General features: G+C 46.0%; 2 protein-coding genes and 1 non-coding gene across 3 annotated transcripts; 2 read left to right on the forward strand and 1 right to left on the reverse strand.

The window, feature by feature from the left end:
• The first annotated feature begins 4,377 nt into the window (after nucleotides 1–4,377).
• On the forward strand, nucleotides 4,378–4,484 carry LOC136530202 (small nucleolar RNA R71). Its single transcript, XR_010777688.1, has one exon. It is a non-coding gene; the product is annotated as a small nucleolar RNA R71 (small nucleolar RNA).
• An 8,533-nt stretch (nucleotides 4,485–13,017) lies between these two features.
• On the reverse strand, nucleotides 13,018–14,445 carry LOC136526285 (alpha carbonic anhydrase 7-like). The gene is made up of 5 exons (XM_066519004.1): nucleotides 14,313–14,445; nucleotides 13,687–14,123; nucleotides 13,404–13,574; nucleotides 13,253–13,306; nucleotides 13,018–13,119 (listed from the first exon to the last, which is right to left on the reverse strand). The coding sequence occupies exons 1-5, from the start codon at nucleotides 14,443–14,445 to the stop codon at nucleotides 13,018–13,020; spliced, it is 897 nt and encodes a 298-aa protein (XP_066375101.1).
• Nucleotides 14,446–16,512: 2,067 nt separating this feature from the next.
• On the forward strand, nucleotides 16,513–16,980 carry LOC136526286 (alpha carbonic anhydrase 8-like). Its single transcript, XM_066519006.1, has one exon. The coding sequence runs from the start codon at nucleotides 16,513–16,515 to the stop codon at nucleotides 16,978–16,980; it is 468 nt and encodes a 155-aa protein (XP_066375103.1).
• Nucleotides 16,981–17,364: the final 384 nt, after the last annotated feature.

Raw genomic sequence — 17,364 nt, forward strand, 5'->3', positions numbered from 1 at the left:
AACAGGTGATGTATTTAGGAAGGTGGCACTACACTCCTCCATTAACTTAATTACCTTAGTGGTGGGCAGTGGTCGTTTGTTGTTGAGGATGTCTCAGAGATACTTCACATAGGTGGGTACCTGGATGGCATCTAGCAGAGGAATTGTAACACCCTAAAATTTGTACTTTTAAGAATAGGTTTAAAATGATTTATTTATGAATTTTTGTGCACATGAAATATAGGAAAAAGAATATTTTTCATTATATTAAAATTCATCATAAGGAGTAGCAACTTGGATGTGCATACATGCCGGTGCATTTGATTTATTGCAATGAGTGGTTGAACCCAAAACTCAAAATGAATTCAAAATGCTTTTGAAAATGAATTTGAAAGTGGCTTTGAAATAAAAGACAAGAAAAGAAAAAGAGAATTGGAAAATAAAAGAATTTTCAAAAGTTTGCAAAAGTTTAGTTTTGGAAACCTCCCAAAAGTTCTCATCTTGAAAAGTATATTTGAAACTATATTTGAATTTGGATTTGAAAATGTGTTTAAGAAAAAAGAAAGGAATTTTTTCTCACTCTTCTCCCTCTCTTTCGCGCAGTCCAGCAAGCCGGCCGCATCGGCCCAGCTGCCCAGCATTGCGTCTCCCTGTGCATCGGCCCAATCCACGCGTAGCGTTGCCACGTCATCCCTCTCTCCGCGCTCTGTCTCTCTAACTGCCTGGCCTCGGGCTCTGTACCACTGCCACCTCGGGCCCGCTTGTCAGCCGTCTTCTATCTCCCGCTCATGCCCGAGCCGGACACCGCCGCCGGTAAGTCCGCGTCCGCGTCGTTGCCCCACGCAGCTCCGCGCCATAAATAGTAGCTGCTCATGCCGCGCCACCATCCCATCAAGACCCTAGTTACGTGCACCGCCATCACTCGAGCCGCAGCAGCCACAGAACCCTAATTCGCCACCGCCGCTTTGATCTCCGCCGTCGTTGATCTTCTGCTACCATAACCACATCCCTGAGCTTCACAAGCTGGTAAGGAGTACACCGGTACCTCCCTTGCTCTCTCCCTCCCTTCCTCTTGCATAAACACGCTCGTCGGAGCAACACCGATGACTCGAGCCGCCTAATTGAGCTCAGCACCGCCTCCGCTTGTTCGTGGCCTTTTCTGATCCTCGCATCGAGTTCGCCATACTCCTCTTTCCCTCCCCATGCTTTTATTTGGACCAATAATGCTCAGAGTCGCCGTATCGACGAACTCCGACGAGGTCGGGCCGATTCCGGCCATGGCGCCACCGCACACAGCGCCGCTCCAGCGACCCCATCACCCTCTCTTCTATCTCAGTCATACAATCTAAATCCAACGATCCAGATCACGTGATACCCTTTCGCCTGGCAAATTTGCAAAAGAGCCCCCGCAAGATTTTAAGTTCCAACCGCCGTCCCTGTAATTTTGTTAAAGAGCCCTTGTCTTTTGATAAAATAGTGTCCACAGTCCTTGGCCGGTTAAAATCAGATTTTATTTATTTTAAATTTGAAAATCAAGTTTCATCTATTTACAAAATCGCCACTACCTTCAGTAGGCCCTATCTTATCCGTTTTAACTCTGATTTGACCTGTTCAAGTTGCGTTAGATTTGTAATGACATAATCTACGCATTAGTATCAATGTTTTCCATGTCAAGAGCTCTAGAATTTTATGGTTTAATGCATAACTTGAATAATGATTATGCAATTGGATTTTTTTAATTAAAAGCAACTTAGGCTTTTTACCTCTGTCTTTTGTAAATAAAATAAGATTAAATCTTATATTGGTTTTCTAATACAAATATAATTTGGCTTAAAACAATTTAGATATTTCTCTAAAGTATCTTATATATGTTTTATAATTAAAATAAATGAAGCCTATAGTTTTCTTTTTAAAACAAATCTTTCGGTAGTTGTATCTTTTTCACCGTAGCTCCGATTAGCGTGCTTTTCGCGTCTGTGTGATCGTAGCAATGCATAGATTTGATTTCAAATTCTTTTTCACTAATTGGTGTATTGTTCTAATATAGTTATGTTTGAATGCTATGCATGTTTGTTTGGATGCTTGTGTGGTGCTTAATGATCTTGTCCAGTCGGTGAGTTTTACATGGTGATCAAGAAGCAGTTCTTTGGAGGCTATGAATCAATAGAAGAAGGATCTAAGTTTAAGAAAAGTATAGCATGGGACCATCCTTATTACCTATTCACCTTTAATCACTCAATTCATATTGCATGTGTCTACCTTGTTGCCAATAAGGATATCCTAGATATTTGATATCTTGTACCTTGACACCATGGGTGATTATGCATTGGGTAGTATGATGCTAGTGCTCAATTAAAGACCATGATCTTGTAACTTGACTAATGGAATATGCAATAAACACTAAAATATGTTTTTTAGCAACATGAAACAAGGGGGCTAGAGCATTGGGCTGTTTTTATGGTGCTCTAGATTCCTCTTCCTAAGGACTTATTTGTAAGTGATTATCCGGGACTTACAGTACAACTGTGAGGGCTTTATGGCTCTAGCTTTAGTCAAGTATGAGGACCTTTTCTAGCTTGTTAGTGGTTACCTTTATGGCGCAAGAGGGGCTCCGACAGGTATGACATTTGCCTGTCAGGTTGAGTGCATTTTGGTTTCTTGACCTTTTGTCAGTCACTCCTTGGAGGGGAGTTCATGCTTATTGATGGGGAAACCTAGCAGCCCTAACTTATTAGACAAACCTTTGAAAGGCTTCATAGTGAACCATGCAGACCTTCCTTGGTAGTGGGTCAAGAGGCTGATCATCTCGGGCAAAAGGGTAAATCATGACTCACAGTGAAAGTGTACAACCTCTGCAAAGTGTAAAACTGGTATATCAGTCGTGCTCACGGTCACGAGTGGCCTTGGAACCCTTATGGAATACATGATGAACACTGATGATATTGATGATGAAGATGCTCACTAATGATTACTATTTATGTTATTCATTATTCATGTTTGCCTGATCATGTGTTTATATGGTCTTGTGAATAAACTTGTTGCTACCCAATTGCTAAAAGATGACTCATTAAAAGCTAATCGCAGTTAAACCAGTGTTAGCCTTTTGAGCCTCATGAAGCACATGTTATATTTGTTGAGTACGACATGTACTTACTCTTGCTTTATTTTTTAATTATTTGGATAAAAATCCTGGATGGGTACCAGATTTCTAGAGTTCGGAGGAATTAGGCTTGTGATCAACCAGTCAGTTGTCCCTGTGGAAGTGGAGTCTTCACTCGAAGATCAGAGTTGTCTTTCCGCGGTTTGCTGTCTAAGGTTATATCCTTGATACTAAGTATATTATATATTGAGCATTGTCTTTCGATATTACCCTTATTTGTAGCTATATGTGAGATTTGACTTTCTAGGCTCACATATGGTGTGTATCTGGTTTTGTTCTTAAAACCAGGTGCTACAGGAATATTAATATATAACTTTTGAATTACCTCTACAAACTTACCAAACTGCTCATCCATTTTAGCTTTTCGATTTCTGCGTGGAAACGGTAGGAAGGTGGTGTCATAAAAATCTTGCATCATTTCCTATGCTTGTAGCTCAACTTCTTCAACTCCATCGTCCTTCTTCTCCTCTTGTACTGCTACCAGTGTCTTACCTATCCTTGTTGGATATGGAGGATCACGAGTAGACTTGCCACTTCTTGTGGTTATGGCGTTGACCTTTTCAAGGTTAGTGGCAAAAAACAGAGCAGCAGCCAACTGGGCTAATTGTGATTCTATCTTTTTATTATAGCTAAGTTGGTCTTTTATAGCAGAAGAAAAACTATCCATTTTAGTGTTTATGTTTTCTAAAACCTTATCATTAAAAGCAAGCTTTTTAGAAATATTCTTATTAATTTTAGCCTGTTCTAAGATCAAGTCTCTCAAGGATGGTTGTTTAGAATTGGAAGAATTATAGTATTTACCTAGGTACTTACCTTGGGAATTTAAGCGTTGTTGTTGATTCCATCCTTGTCTCTGTTGTTGTGGAGTAGAATTGTTGATGACGATGTTTGCATCCTCTTGATATTTGGGAAAATTAACCCCCAAATATTCTCCACATATGTTTTGGGAATTAAAGGCATCTTGTATAGCTTGACGGTCTTTCTTGTAATTGGCTCGTTGTTCAAGCCAATTCATTATGACGTCCATCTTGGTTGACAGTGCACACACCTCTTCTCGTACTTCCTTACTCTTATTGTTGTATTGAGACCAGCCTTGATTAGAGGCTATCTTTTCTATAAGAGTTTCAGCTTTTCCAAGGGTGAGTGATATAAATGATCCTCCAGCAGTGGCATCTAGTTGTTCACGAGCTTTCTAAGTTAATCCATGGTAAAAGCTTTGCATGAGCAACCAATCTTCCATCCCATGACGAGGACAATCTAAAATGTATTCTTGGAAACGTTCCCATGCTTCTGGAATGGTTTCTCCTTTCTACTGTTGGAAGTTGGAAATCTTTCCTCTTAAGGCATTGGTCTTGCCTATAAGGAAAAACTTTGCTAGAAAGGCCTTTGAACATCTTGCCCATGTGTTGATGTTATCTTTGTTGGTGTAGAACCACTGCTTCGCCCTTCTCACTAGCGAGAATGGAAATAAGCAGAGTAGTATGATATCTTGAGCAACATCCTAGATGGCGATTGTGCTGCTAATCTCCAGGAAATTTTGAAGATGAGCACTAGCATCTTCATGTGCCTTTCCGCTGAATTGGATAGCTTGCACCATGTTGATGAGGCTTGGCTTGAGTTCGAACTCAAGGTTGTTGGTTTTGAGTGTTGGTCCAGTGCGGATGTTCTCGGTGCTTGGAGCAGAGAACTCACGTAGAGTCTTTTCAGTCATAGCTTCAGAAACTGGTGTTGAGCTTCCTCTTGATTGATTTGATTCTGATTGAAAGTTGTTGGTGAATCACAACCAATCCTACAATACCCTGTATAAAATATGAACAAAGACAAATAAGGGTAAGCCTGCTAAAGTAGCGGTATGATCTCATCTATAAATATTTATTTGATCAATTCTCTTTTAGCCTTGTGCCTCTCCCCAGCAACGGCACTAGAAATGCTTGTTGACATTTCTTAGCATCACCTTAATACTAAGTTATCATCCCTGGCAATGATGCTAGAAATGCATTATTGGTAATTATTGAGAACACTTGAAAATCTATATATATTAAGTATCCGCAAGCGCACAGATAATATACCAATGTAGCATTTCACTCGAGAGTATACCAGGTATCGTTATTTATATTTTATCCATAGAAGGAGCGGTGGAGTGGCTAGAGATATTGACAAATATGTATACTTATGATAAGATCATTAACTCTCATGCTATAGCAGGGGTAAGTCAAATGATAAATACATGATAAATGTAAGGCATTGATAGTATTCCAAATATAGAAATAGATACTCATAAATGTAGTATGGCTAAGTGGGAGATTAATTAAGAGCAAAAGATTTCTAAGTCATTCCTTATTTACTAAGTCTTTTGTACACCTAAGTATATACACTCTCATCTATAGCATAATTAACTTGTATCTATGTATAAGGAATATTACTAAGGAAGATCAAGAACAGAGCTTGTCTCCTTTCGCAATCGGGTTCTACTTGTTCTACAAACGAGGAGTGGACTACAAAGGACTTAACGAGAGTGCCACACTCACATCTACCACATAATCCGGAGTGTAGAGTGCATCCGCAGGCAAACAATATTTAAGCACCACATTTATATAATGTCGACCACTTAACCCACTCAAGTATTGAGCTAAGCGCTTTGTGAACATATTCATAAATTTATCATCAATCATGACTATGTCAAGCATATAACTAGAGCAAACTAGAAAAATAATAAATAGCAACATAATATTGAAGTAGCACAAAGTCAAAATATAGAGGGACACAATGGCTTTACCAGCCTCTATACGGTGAATCTGGAACCCTGAGCAATAGCCCAAAGTGTACTTGAATCTTGCTAGTTAGCCTATACTAGAACTTTAAAGAATTGGAGCTCTATTCTCTTCTCTCTGAAAACCCTCATTTCTGGTCTGATTTTGACTTATGCAATGCAGATGCCTTATGGAGGGGGCAGGGGCTGGTATATATAGGCCGGAGTATCAATTCTGAGCCCTCGGATCAAACCGACCTGAATAAACGGCGTAGATGCAATCTAGGAGGTGGTGCAGGAACTGACATCGAAGCAGAGGCTGACTGGTGGGCCCAGGAGGCCGGCTGGCCTGCAGTGCGGCCCCACTGGCAATCTCTCGTGCCCCGCTTTGGTGGAGTGTCTTCTGGTGTCCTCTGGAATCTTCTGGAGTTGTTTACGCCACGGATAATCGTGATTTAATTTAACGTATTGATCTACCTTGATGATTTTCTGAATAAACCCTGCTGAAAACATAGATTCACCAAAACTCGTGGAAATTGTCAGTTTAAACCCCTAAGTCTATATTGGTAATCATTTTTATGTATGATTTTTTTGAATATATTGATGGTTTATAATGGATGATAACCACCATCAACCGTGCCAGCCCCGTCCATGTTGGTCAGCGACTCAGTGTCCGCATGTGTGTCGGTGGTCGAGTCCCGCCATAGTTGAGTAGGCCACCGAGAATGACGGGTAGTTGAGGCTGCCGACGGAGTAAGTCTTGTTCGGCTGGTGCTGAGATATGATCGTGAATTATTATTGCTGGCTGGTTTGGTATTAGAGAAAAATACTGTTCTGACTAAAAATTTACTATCATTTACACCGAGCGAACAGGCTGCTTGTTCTCAGTGCACGTGTACTCTTGGCTCCGTGCCAAGGCAGTGATCATTGGTGGAGCTGTACTTGAGCGCACACAGAAAGTCCACGTAGTCGCGGGTGCCCAGCTAGTACACCAGCCCCAGGTCCAGTGGCCGTGCGGGGTCTATGTGCCCTGCGCCGCGCCATAGTCGAACGACGTGGTTGTCCCACCTGTCGCCCCGTGCAGCAAGGGCGACCCTCCGCCGGAGTAGCCAACATAGGCCATGGACCCGTGGTCATCAGCGCTGAGCGCACGGTGGTGGGGCTCCACTCCGGGTGCGTGCTCTGGAGCAGTGCGGCGAGCCCGCTCATGTGCGGGCACGACATAAGCCTGTTCGGGAGGCCGTATCGTATCGTGGATTATTTACTGCTAGCTGGTTTAGTGTGAGAGAAAAACACTGTTCCCAGCTGGAAATTTACGATCGTTTACGAGCAGGTGAACATGACGTGCTCGAGATGTTGTTGATTCCCACGCGCCAGGTGTCGGCGACAAGTTCCGTCGGTCTGGCCTTGCCCGTACGTCCATGCCGCCAAGATGTTCACCCTGGCACGATCATATCCGGCTTTAGGCCCGCGTGACGAGAACGCCGCCACCACCGGCGAGGGACGCACGCCCACCTGCATCCCAGCAACCACGATTGTCGCAGTGGGGTTCGTGTCGGAGGCCACGTACGAGGTACGACTTCATCGTTGTGCCTTTCGTCTCGCCCACGCCGGCAGCGAGTAGGACCATGATCGTCACCGTGGGGTTCAGGTCGGACGATACCCTTAGAAATTTAGCAAAGAAGAAATTAGCAAAGGGAAAGGACGTAGGAAGCGCGCGGAGTCATGGACGTAGGGAACACAGAGAAGAGTAACCGTCCACGTTTTTACATAGGAAATGGAGTCACATAGGTAAGGAACAGAAGTCGAGCGGGGCGATTATTGCGCTGACGATACCATTAGGTATTTTTTAGGTGTAGTAGAGATATTAATCATCTACCTTCATCTCTTGTTGTTTCGATACTATGCAGGTGAGATTGCCTCTCGTTCCATTTGCTCATGTCTCATACCCTTTGACCTTGTTCATCTGTTGCTCTTGTGTTACAAGATACTAGATGGATTCAACATGGGGATGGTGTGGTGCTGGAGAGGAGCTGTTGGGTAGGTACTAGAAACAGTACCATGATGCGCAAATGGTTCCTTAAATTTACACACACAATGGTGTTTATTTTGATCAACAGAGCAGTAAGTGACTTCAAAAAATTGGTTTGTGATGGGAAAAACATGGTGGGTATAGTACCCATTAAATTAAGGACCCACGCTAAGATAACAACTCACTCAAGAGTCGGTCAGGACTTTCAATTTCTAGTTACTAAGTGCAATGAGTTCTTTCGATGGTAGAGTTGTCTTCTCACTTCCGGGTGGCAGACCATAACAACAGATAAAATTGTCTCCTGAAGGCCAGAGCCAACCTTCAATGGATCAACTTTTGCACTAGTATTTAGATATTATACGACCTAACTGGAAGATAAACACTTATATAAGAAGACACTCTTTATTATTAGGAAAAAGTCCAAATTATACCTTCATGTATAGACTAGGTCCGGATGACCCCCTAAAGTAACAAAAGGTTTACTTAACCCCCTCCTTTTGCTAAACCGGTTCAGATTTCACCTTTGACGCATACACAAAACCAAACTTGCTGACTTGGCTGGTTTTTCTTGACTACATTGACACCTCAGCTACATTACGTGGCAAGTATGCATATTTAGGTTCAGAATAGCCCCTCAGCTATACTACATGTCATGTACGTATCAATTATTCAATAGTTTGACAGGGGAAAAATCTGGAGTGAAGGTAATGATAACTTTTAGCATAAAAAATCTCATAATGTTTACTAGACCACTTTAGCATCTTTTGAATTCCAAAATGCTGAGCAAGTACGTAAGCAACATTTTACATAAAAATGGACTAATGTGTTCTTGGCTTGGCAACAACTAGTACTTCTTTTGTCACACGAATGATCTTCGAGCTGCTCTAAGAAGGCATATAAGGTCCATCGTGTTGTGTATTCCTTTGAGTTCCACTACCTTTTCTTGTCTTGTTTTGCGCGCTGCTGCAATCCAGTACCTAGAAAAAACAGCCGTTCAGTTTACAAGACAAGGAAAAAATGATTCAGGTGAAAGCACAAGAGGAATGTCACTTGCCTCTTTTCCTTTCTCCATTATCTTTATCTTCTTTGATTTACCCTTGGACCCCGACTTCACAGCACATTCCATGCTTGCACACACATCATCCGCTCCTACCTGCACTACGAGGACACACCATTGCCTATTGCGGATAGCTAAGATCGCCGGCTGCTACGTTTCACGCACAATCATATATACGCACCTAAAGTCTTAAAACCCTAGCGGCCAATGCAGTTAATTTTGCCAAATTTACACCGCAAGAAGACTTTGAAACACACTTGCACCTTTCGTTTGTCCACACCTATCAATCCTTTTTCACTTCCAACAGATCATTCGCCTGATTGATCTGACTTTGCTGATGCAAAAAACCAAAGACGAGAACGGCCGCCGCCGCCGCAGCCGTGCTAAACTCAAGGGGGCAATACGAAGGGTTATTCTGAACCTAAACATGCATACTTTGTCACGTAATGTAGCTAACGTGTTCGTAGTCAAGAAAAAACAGCCAAGTCAGCAGGTTTGGTTTTGTGTATGCGTCAAAGGTGAAATCTGAACCGGTTTAGCAAAAGGAGTGGGTTAGGTAAACCTTTTGTTACTTTAGGGGGTCATCCAGACCTAATCTATACATGGAGGTAGCAATTTAGACTTTTTCCTTATTACCATGCCAAAATATTACACAAGAGTACACACATTTAAGTGGTGATCCTAACATTCAGCTCACTAACACTCCTCAACATATCACCCTTCTCATTTCTCACATCTACTATGCTCTTTGATAGATGGCATGGCAAGGAGGGGTACCTCTTATAGGCCATGGGGGCTCATAAAAAGATGACATATACCTCCTTCTAGAAGCTTCTAAGATAAAATATTTATACTCTACATTGTTCTAATGTTTTCACGGTGTTCACATCTAGTGGCTTCATGCAAAATATCATGCATCATGAGTTGCCTGAAAGGTTCTAAAGAGTTAGCATTGTTATCTCCAACAATTTATCTACAAATGTTTTTTTATTAAGGCATATGGGTTTTGATCTTTCGTGTTAAGAATATCTTGATTATAACAACATTTTTAACTTTCTTGTATGGACGTGGCTAGCGCTAGGACGCTCGCATCCAGACGCCTGTACAGCCCGCCCCCGTCAGCCTTCACCCCGCCCCATAGTAGCCATGTTCCTGGAACGTTGGGGTCGTGGTACGGGAACACGGTACGTGGTACATGATTTCTTAAATCCATGGGACGAAGAGGGTATACAGCTTGATCTCATTCCTTTGATTAATGGAACGGGTACCAAGTGTAAATGGAACGTGTTCCCGAAACGATGAACATGATCCTAGTTAAATTGGTAATTGATATCATGAACAAATTAATTAAGACAAGTTTTCACTAAACGTAAAGACTTAGAAAGTTATGAAATAGTAAAGATAAAATAGATAACTGAACTCCTCGTGTGGCCTCTCCTCTTTTTTTCTTCCATCAATTGAATTTTAGGCCTCACGTTCCATCGGTGTTCCCGAGGTGTGAATCACGTTCCATCGGTGTTTGGAATGATGTTCTATCATGTTCCCGTTCCACGATTTGGAACGGTGTTCCCAGAATGTGGAACATGCCCACGTTCCCATTCCCAGGCTGCTAAGGCCTACCCCCGTCCGCCTTCGCCCTGCCCCACAAGTGCACTCTGCCCCTATCTCCTCCCGCCGGTCCTTCCCCTAACACCCTCCTCTCTCTCCGACTCTTCATGCAGATGACACTCCGGAGTCAGGATGAGCGGCATAGGACGAGCACACCCCCAGTGTGCCCTGACCTGCAGGGCCACAACACCCTTGTCCGCCGCCCCCTTGAAGAATCGAGATGGCCGAGTAGAGAGAGGTGAATAGTCGTTTATAAAAATTAATCGCTAGAGCTAGCCAATTTAAATGCGAAAGTGAACTCAATGTCTAGCCTCGACTACACCCCTCTATCTAAAATTGCTAGCACCATTAAAAAGGATTGAGCTAGAAAGCAACAAAAAGGACCCAAGCTAATGAGATCTCTCCTAAACAATTCGAGTTGGCAAGAGCAAAACAATCTAAGCAAGTACAAGAGCAAGTGCACCGGAGCTCCTACACATACTAGTGATAAAGTGGTAAACACTAAGCACAAGATCAACAACACAAGCACAATATATTGCAATGAAGTAAACTTGTGTTGGGATAAGCAAACCACAATGTAGAGGAGGACACACGATGTTTTCGCATGGTTCGGCGACTTGCCCTTCACCATTGCCTTGGTCTGTCGGTGCCAAGCCCACTAGCTTGCCCTTCACCGTTGCATTGCACACGGTCCATCCTTGCTAAGCCTTGCTTAGGTTTTCACTTGCTTGCTATATTTGATTTGAGCATTTCAACATGCTAACAATCAAATTCATGTCAATGTTCGTCTTATCTTATGAACTAAACCAACTTTCATTCACACACTTAAATAGAGAGATTAGTCCACAAGTGTTGTCATTAATTACCAAAACCAAACAAGGACCTAGATCTTTCAATCTTCCCCTTTTTGATAATTGATGACAGCCTCAATAAGGAGTTAAGAATAATTGAAAATTCAAGTCAACTCCATACAATGTATTTTGTGAGCTTGAACAAGAGTTTTGCACCATTTATCCATAGCATGAAGAACATGGGTTTGGATGGATAAATGCCTCTGGCTCGCCCTCGACCGAACAACAAAAAAACACTTGCAACATGAATGCAACATAAGACTGAAAGGAATATTTGGAACATGCACTTGCAACATGGGTGTGAAACACATGAAACGTTCAAATAAAACACTTGCAACTTGCAACATGAAACCACTTGCTACAACATAAGACTGAAACAACTGAAACATTTGGAATATATTGTTGCAACATATGTGTGAAACATATGAAATATCCAGATAAAAATGATTGCAACATACGTCTAGAAACAGATGAAGTATTTTGAACAAACGCTTGCAACATGCCTCTAAACCACTTGCAACATATGCAACATCTCCCCGATCTACTTTTACGACATCAAGATGAAACAATTGCAACATACTTCTGAAACGTCTGAAACACTTGAAACATATATATGCAACATAGTGGGGGAGGCCAGGCCGCTTCGTGACATGACGAAAATTTTCCCTTTTTGAATTCTTTTTTAGTATATGAAGCAAAAAGAAAGAAAAGATGGATAAGGATTGTATTCTTTAATTATTTATCTATGTTTTATTACTTAATTTATGATTTACGAATTTCAAAAAAAAAATTTATTCTATTGGATTGGATTTGTTCGAGAATTCGAAGAATTACAACAAAATCTTTAGAAATCACATTTTTAGTTAGGGACTTCGGTCGATTCCGGTTGTCAGGGTGGGAGCCGGTGGCGAGCCGTGGTGTGCGAGCACCAGCCACGCTCGTGGGTGCCCATGGCTCGGCCAAGGAAGACCTGAGGCGCCACAACACATGTGCCCCAGCGGCCATGGCGGGGTCAGCGGTGCGCGCGACGGCGATGGGGGATGAGCGGATGGCGAGGGAGCGAGCGGCGCAGGTGACTAGGACGGGCGGCCGGCAAGGGGGGAAGGGCACGGCGCGGCAGCCGACGAACGCACGGTGAGGGAAGGGGCAGACGGATGAGCGGCTAGCTGCTTCGGACGCTGGACGGATAAGCGGATGAGCGAGTGGAGATTTTTTTTTTTTTGGTTTACAAGAGAGATAGGGCCCACTCCTGTGGAGCCGTGTGCGGAGATATAGGACATGGCTTTAAAGCCTACACTTCATAAGGAAAAGAAAAGCTTCCAAGTTCGTACTCTGTTTCCGTTGCAAACGTTCTAATTTGCTGCCTGTTGTTTTGGGCACGAACTCACTTGCCAACGCAATCGCACTACATACAGCATTACGTTGCAATGAAATGATGATTGCGGGAAAAAAATTAGTCTGCACTCTGTCTTAAACACTATCGGACATCACATGCAAGAGCTGCTTGGCCATGCCCTGTGTCGCCTAGACAGAAATAGAGCACAGGGACGCCAAGATTCCGCCGGCCCTCTCCTTTGCATGCTAGTCCCCGTTCGCCCCTCGGCCATGCGGCAGCGAGGTGTAGTAGAAGGTGACGCCCCTGCCGTTGGCCTCCTGAAGCGGCCTCGCGTTGCTCCTGGTGCCCTGCACAGCGAAAGCCACGCAATCTTTCGTCAGCGTATATACCAGTGTACTGCAACTCTATGATGCGATGCAACGGCGGTGGCGGCACCGCCCGGCCGACCGGCGACCGAGGTGGGCGAACAACGGTGCTTACGTCGTTGACGGCGTTCCGCAGCAGCCTGACCTGGCGCCGCGTCACCCGCCGTGTCTGCACGCAAGTGGCGCCACGTCACACACACACACGTACGTCGTCGCCGTGAACAAGTCATTTGACCTCTGTGTTGCTGGTTGCATGCTCTTCTTACCTGGTGCGCGACTACCCACGTCACGCCCTCCGTGCAGGGCGGCGTCGTGAAGGAGCCCGTGTACTTGTAGTAGGCCGTGCTCCGGCTCACCGGCCGCCGCGGGTCCACCACCTCGTCGATGAGCTCCTCGCGGTCCTTCCTCCTAGCGATCCTCCGGATGTACCGCTCCAGCTGCACACATACGCATGCCATGCATGCATCTCGAACAACCATCAGATCGATGAGATCATCACAAATTTGGAGTAGTATTTATATGAACAACAGAACAGAGATCCTCGCTCACCCTGTGGATGGTCCTGTCGCGACGTCGCCGCGAGATCCTGTAGAGCTGCGAAACCACCGCGTACCTGTTGGTCTCGCTCTGGTGCAGCATGTGCAGCTCCAGGGCGTACCTGCGCCCGTTGATGGCGTGCTCGCTCGGCGCGTGCCAGTGCATCTGCCGGAGCCGGTACGCCACGCCGTCGATCACCACGCCGCCCGGGTTGCTGTTGAACCTCACCATGATGTCGTGGCCACGGTTGACGAGGGACGCGGCGGCGGGGCGGTAGGAGCGGCCCAGTCGGCCGGGCCGGTCGGCGAGCCCCGCCACGGTGTCGGAGAGGCCCATGGGTGACTGCTGGAGACCCACGGAGCAGGCCGCCCACTCCCTCCGGATCAAGCCCCACCGCGCCGGCCCGTTCCCGGCGTCCCGCCGGTAGCTGAAGTCCTCCTCCGCCTCGTCTTCATCCACTGATCCCAGCCAGCCATTGCATGGCGCGCGTCAATCAAAACCATGCACAGACGACAGCAGCACGGGGAGCGTGTCACAAGAACGAAGGATCTGGTGCACTGCACGCACGCATGCATGACACAACGACTTGCTACCGGCTCGATCGCGTGCGTGTGTAAACCGGGACCGGGAACGCCTACCGAGCTCCTGCGCCGCTGCGCGGTGGACCGTCGCCGGGCCGAAGTGGCGGAGGAGCAGCTGCAGCGAGAGGGAGAAGACGACGAAGGCGGCGGCGGCGGCCAATCTGCTGCTGCTCGGAGCCGCCGCGTACATGGCGGCCGTCGCTCTTAGTGTTCTGCTGTGTGCTGCTTGAGCCGCGTAGTTCGTCGAGAATCTGTGTATGCTCAGGCATTTCTGGGGGCTAAAGTAGCCGTGTCCGCGAGCACGCGCGCCGGGGCCGGGAGAAAGCGCGTGGTGAGCGCCGGCCGGCAAAGGCTGGCCGTCACGCGTTGCATGCCGGAGCGAAAGGATCTCCGCGATGTATTGTATTGAGTGCCAATTTTATTTTCGAACGGGCCAAATTCTTAATTTTTTCTAACAAAGAAATGTCATTTGTTTTGCTTTTCGAAGTGAAATGAACAAGAACATGAACCGAAGAGTACCCAATATTTTGCTCGGGGCCGCATCCGCGTGCACGGAACCACATATGGCACATGCCTGACGAAGAGCAGATGAACACACATCCTTAATTTAAACACACTTCCTAAACTACAAGCGCCTGAATCTCACGCGGCTGCTCTGCATGCCTCAACTAACCAAAGGAGAAGAAAGATGCCCATGGCTGTCCTATGTTGCCTGAGAAGAAGAGAGATTTCAGGCGCCTATTAAATAGCAAATCTCTAATTTAAATCGAATGAAAAAGGGATATGACAGTTTTTCAGGCTGTGCAACACAGTGACTGCCAACAGTCACAGACTACCTGTCACCATCGCCTGAACGTTTAGGTGCCTGAGAGGGAGGAAAAGTGAATGAAAAATAACAAAAAAAAATCAAGAAAAAGAAACCTCGTATTGGACTGTGGTCAGTCATCGACGATCGAAGAAAGACATGAAAGTTTGAAACACAGCACATATATATAAGCCAGAAAAATAAAATCTCAATATCTGTCGCGCGACTCATTATCAAGGGTTCACCTGATGTTTTCTGTATATTCATATTAGGTTAAAGGCATAAGACGATTTTTTTTGTGGCATAATTGCTACTCTCATCACTCTAAATTATAAGACGTTTTGGTTTTTCTTGATACATAGTTTTTGATATGCATTTATATATACACTATGTCTAGATAGGTAAAAGCAATGTATTTAAAAAAGCAAGAACATCTTATAATTTGGAAAGAAGAAAGTATTCATTTATTTATCATAATGCCATCACTACGGGAGAACATAGATTCGCCGAGTGCCGCCAGCTTTGCCGAGTGCCAAAAAATCGGGCACTCGGCGAAGCCACTCTTTGCCGAGTGCCGGACCGGGTGGCACTCGGCAAAGTCTAGCACTCAGCAAAGAGTGGCTTTGCCGAGTGCCACAGAGTGCCTGGCACTCGGCAAAGGGCGGCACTCGGCAAAAGCCCTCTTTGTCGAGTGTAACACTCGGCAAAAAAAATGGCACTTGACGGCCGAGCCCGCCCACGCCGTCAAATTTTTTTTAAAAAAATTCGTTGCCGAGTGCCGGCTATAGCACTCGGCAAGGAGGGCCTTTGCCGAGTGCCAAGGCCCTGCACTCGGTAAAGATCCCTTCTTTGCCGAGTGCCACTTCCTGGCACTCGGCAAAGGACCTTTTGCCGAGTGCCAGGGCCGGCACTCGGCAAAAAAAAAAATTGGTTTTTTTTATCCATTTTTTTGTGAGGCCTTCCCACATTATTTAAAACTCCATGTTCAAATTTGGGACAATTTTGGCTTTTTTTGCTATATTTTGTTATTTTTTTGTTTCGTTGAATTTTATGGAATATTTCAAATTTGAACTGCAGGTGCATGGAATAATCGAATTTGGTCGTTCAAAAAATGATATTCATGATATTTGGTGTATGTTGAGGCCGTATCCAGGAACTCACATGAAATTTTGAACATCTTGTTGACGTAACATGACGAGGTACCTACGGGAAAAGTGTATTTAAATTATATAAAATCCGAACGAAGTCCGAAAATGACGAAACTTGTCGGGGCGTCATGTTATCGCATGTAGAGTCTATGGTAAAAATTGAGAAGATTTCGAGCAAGTTGAGAGGGCCTTTGCCGAGTGCCAGGAAGTGGCACTCGGCAAAGAATTTTTTTTTTAAAAAACAAAAGCCTTTGCCGAGTGTCGGCCCGGCCCAGCACTCGGCAAAGGGGGAAACCCTAACAAAATGTGTGGGCCGGCCCACACACTCACTCACTCCACACAACACACTCACGCACGCACACCCCCGCGCCCGCCGCCGTTCGCCGCCGCCAGCTCGCCCCGCTCCCGCCGCCGGCCGCCGCCGCCGCGCTCGCCCCGTGCCCGCCCCGCTCCACCCCGACCCCGACCATACCACGCCGCCTCGTCCCCGACCCGCCCCGCGCCGGCCCGGCCATGCCCCGCCGCGGTGTCGCCCCTCCCCACCCCGGTTGGCCGCCGGCCACCGGATCCGGGGTGCCCCGGCTACGCCCGGCGCCGGCGCCCCCTGCCCGCCCTCGCCCCGCCCCGGCCACGCCCCGCTCCGGCGCCGCCCCGCCCCACCCCGGTCGGCCTCCGGCCACCGGTTCCGGGCCGCCCCGGCTACTCGGCGCCGGCCCAAGGCAGCGGCCCCGGTGAGCCCGCCGTGGCCCTGGAGGAAGGAGGAAGAAGGTAGCAGGAAGAGGAAGGAGGAAGAAGGAGGAAGAAAAAGGAAGAAGAAGGAAGAAGAAGAAGGAAGAAAAAAGAGGAGGAAGAAGGAGAAGAAGAAGGAAGAAGAAGAAGGTAGAAAAAGGAGGAGGAAGAAGGAGAAGGAAAAGGAAGGAGGAGGAGGAAGAAGAAGGAGGAGGAGAAGGGGAGAGGGGGAGGAAGCCGAGGTGGAGGGGACGGACGTTTGTCCACGTTGTCCACGCCGTTCGTCCACGTCGTTCGTCCACACCGTCATCCCCGCCCTCGCCGGAGGAGAAGGTAAAGCCGTAGGGTTGTCGGCCATTGCGCCGTTTATGTCATTGACGGCCTTCGTGTCGGGTTTGTGGTTGTGTTGGCCATCTGCCCCAAATGT

The sequence above is a fragment of the Miscanthus floridulus genome, chromosome 19 (assembly GCF_019320115.1).
Source record: "Miscanthus floridulus cultivar M001 chromosome 19, ASM1932011v1, whole genome shotgun sequence".
In the NCBI taxonomy this organism is placed as follows: domain Eukaryota; kingdom Viridiplantae; phylum Streptophyta; class Magnoliopsida; order Poales; family Poaceae; genus Miscanthus; species Miscanthus floridulus.

Excerpts from the sequence above, each read along its gene's own strand:
- LOC136526285 (XM_066519004.1), bottom strand. The coding sequence starts at position 14,445 with ATGTACGCGGCGGCTCCGAGCAGCAGCAGATTGGCCGCCGCCGCCGCC. Across the intron at positions 14,124-14,312 it reads CGCAGCGGCGCAGGAGCTCG|ACGAGGCGGAGGAGGACTTC; the intron begins GTAGGCGTTCCC and ends CAGTGGATGAAG. Across the intron at positions 13,307-13,403 it reads CGTGGGTAGTCGCGCACCAG|ACACGGCGGGTGACGCGGCG; the intron begins GTAAGAAGAGCA and ends ACTTGCGTGCAG.
- LOC136526286 (XM_066519006.1), top strand. The coding sequence starts at position 16,513 with ATGTGTGGGCCGGCCCACACACTCACTCACTCCACACAACACACTCAC.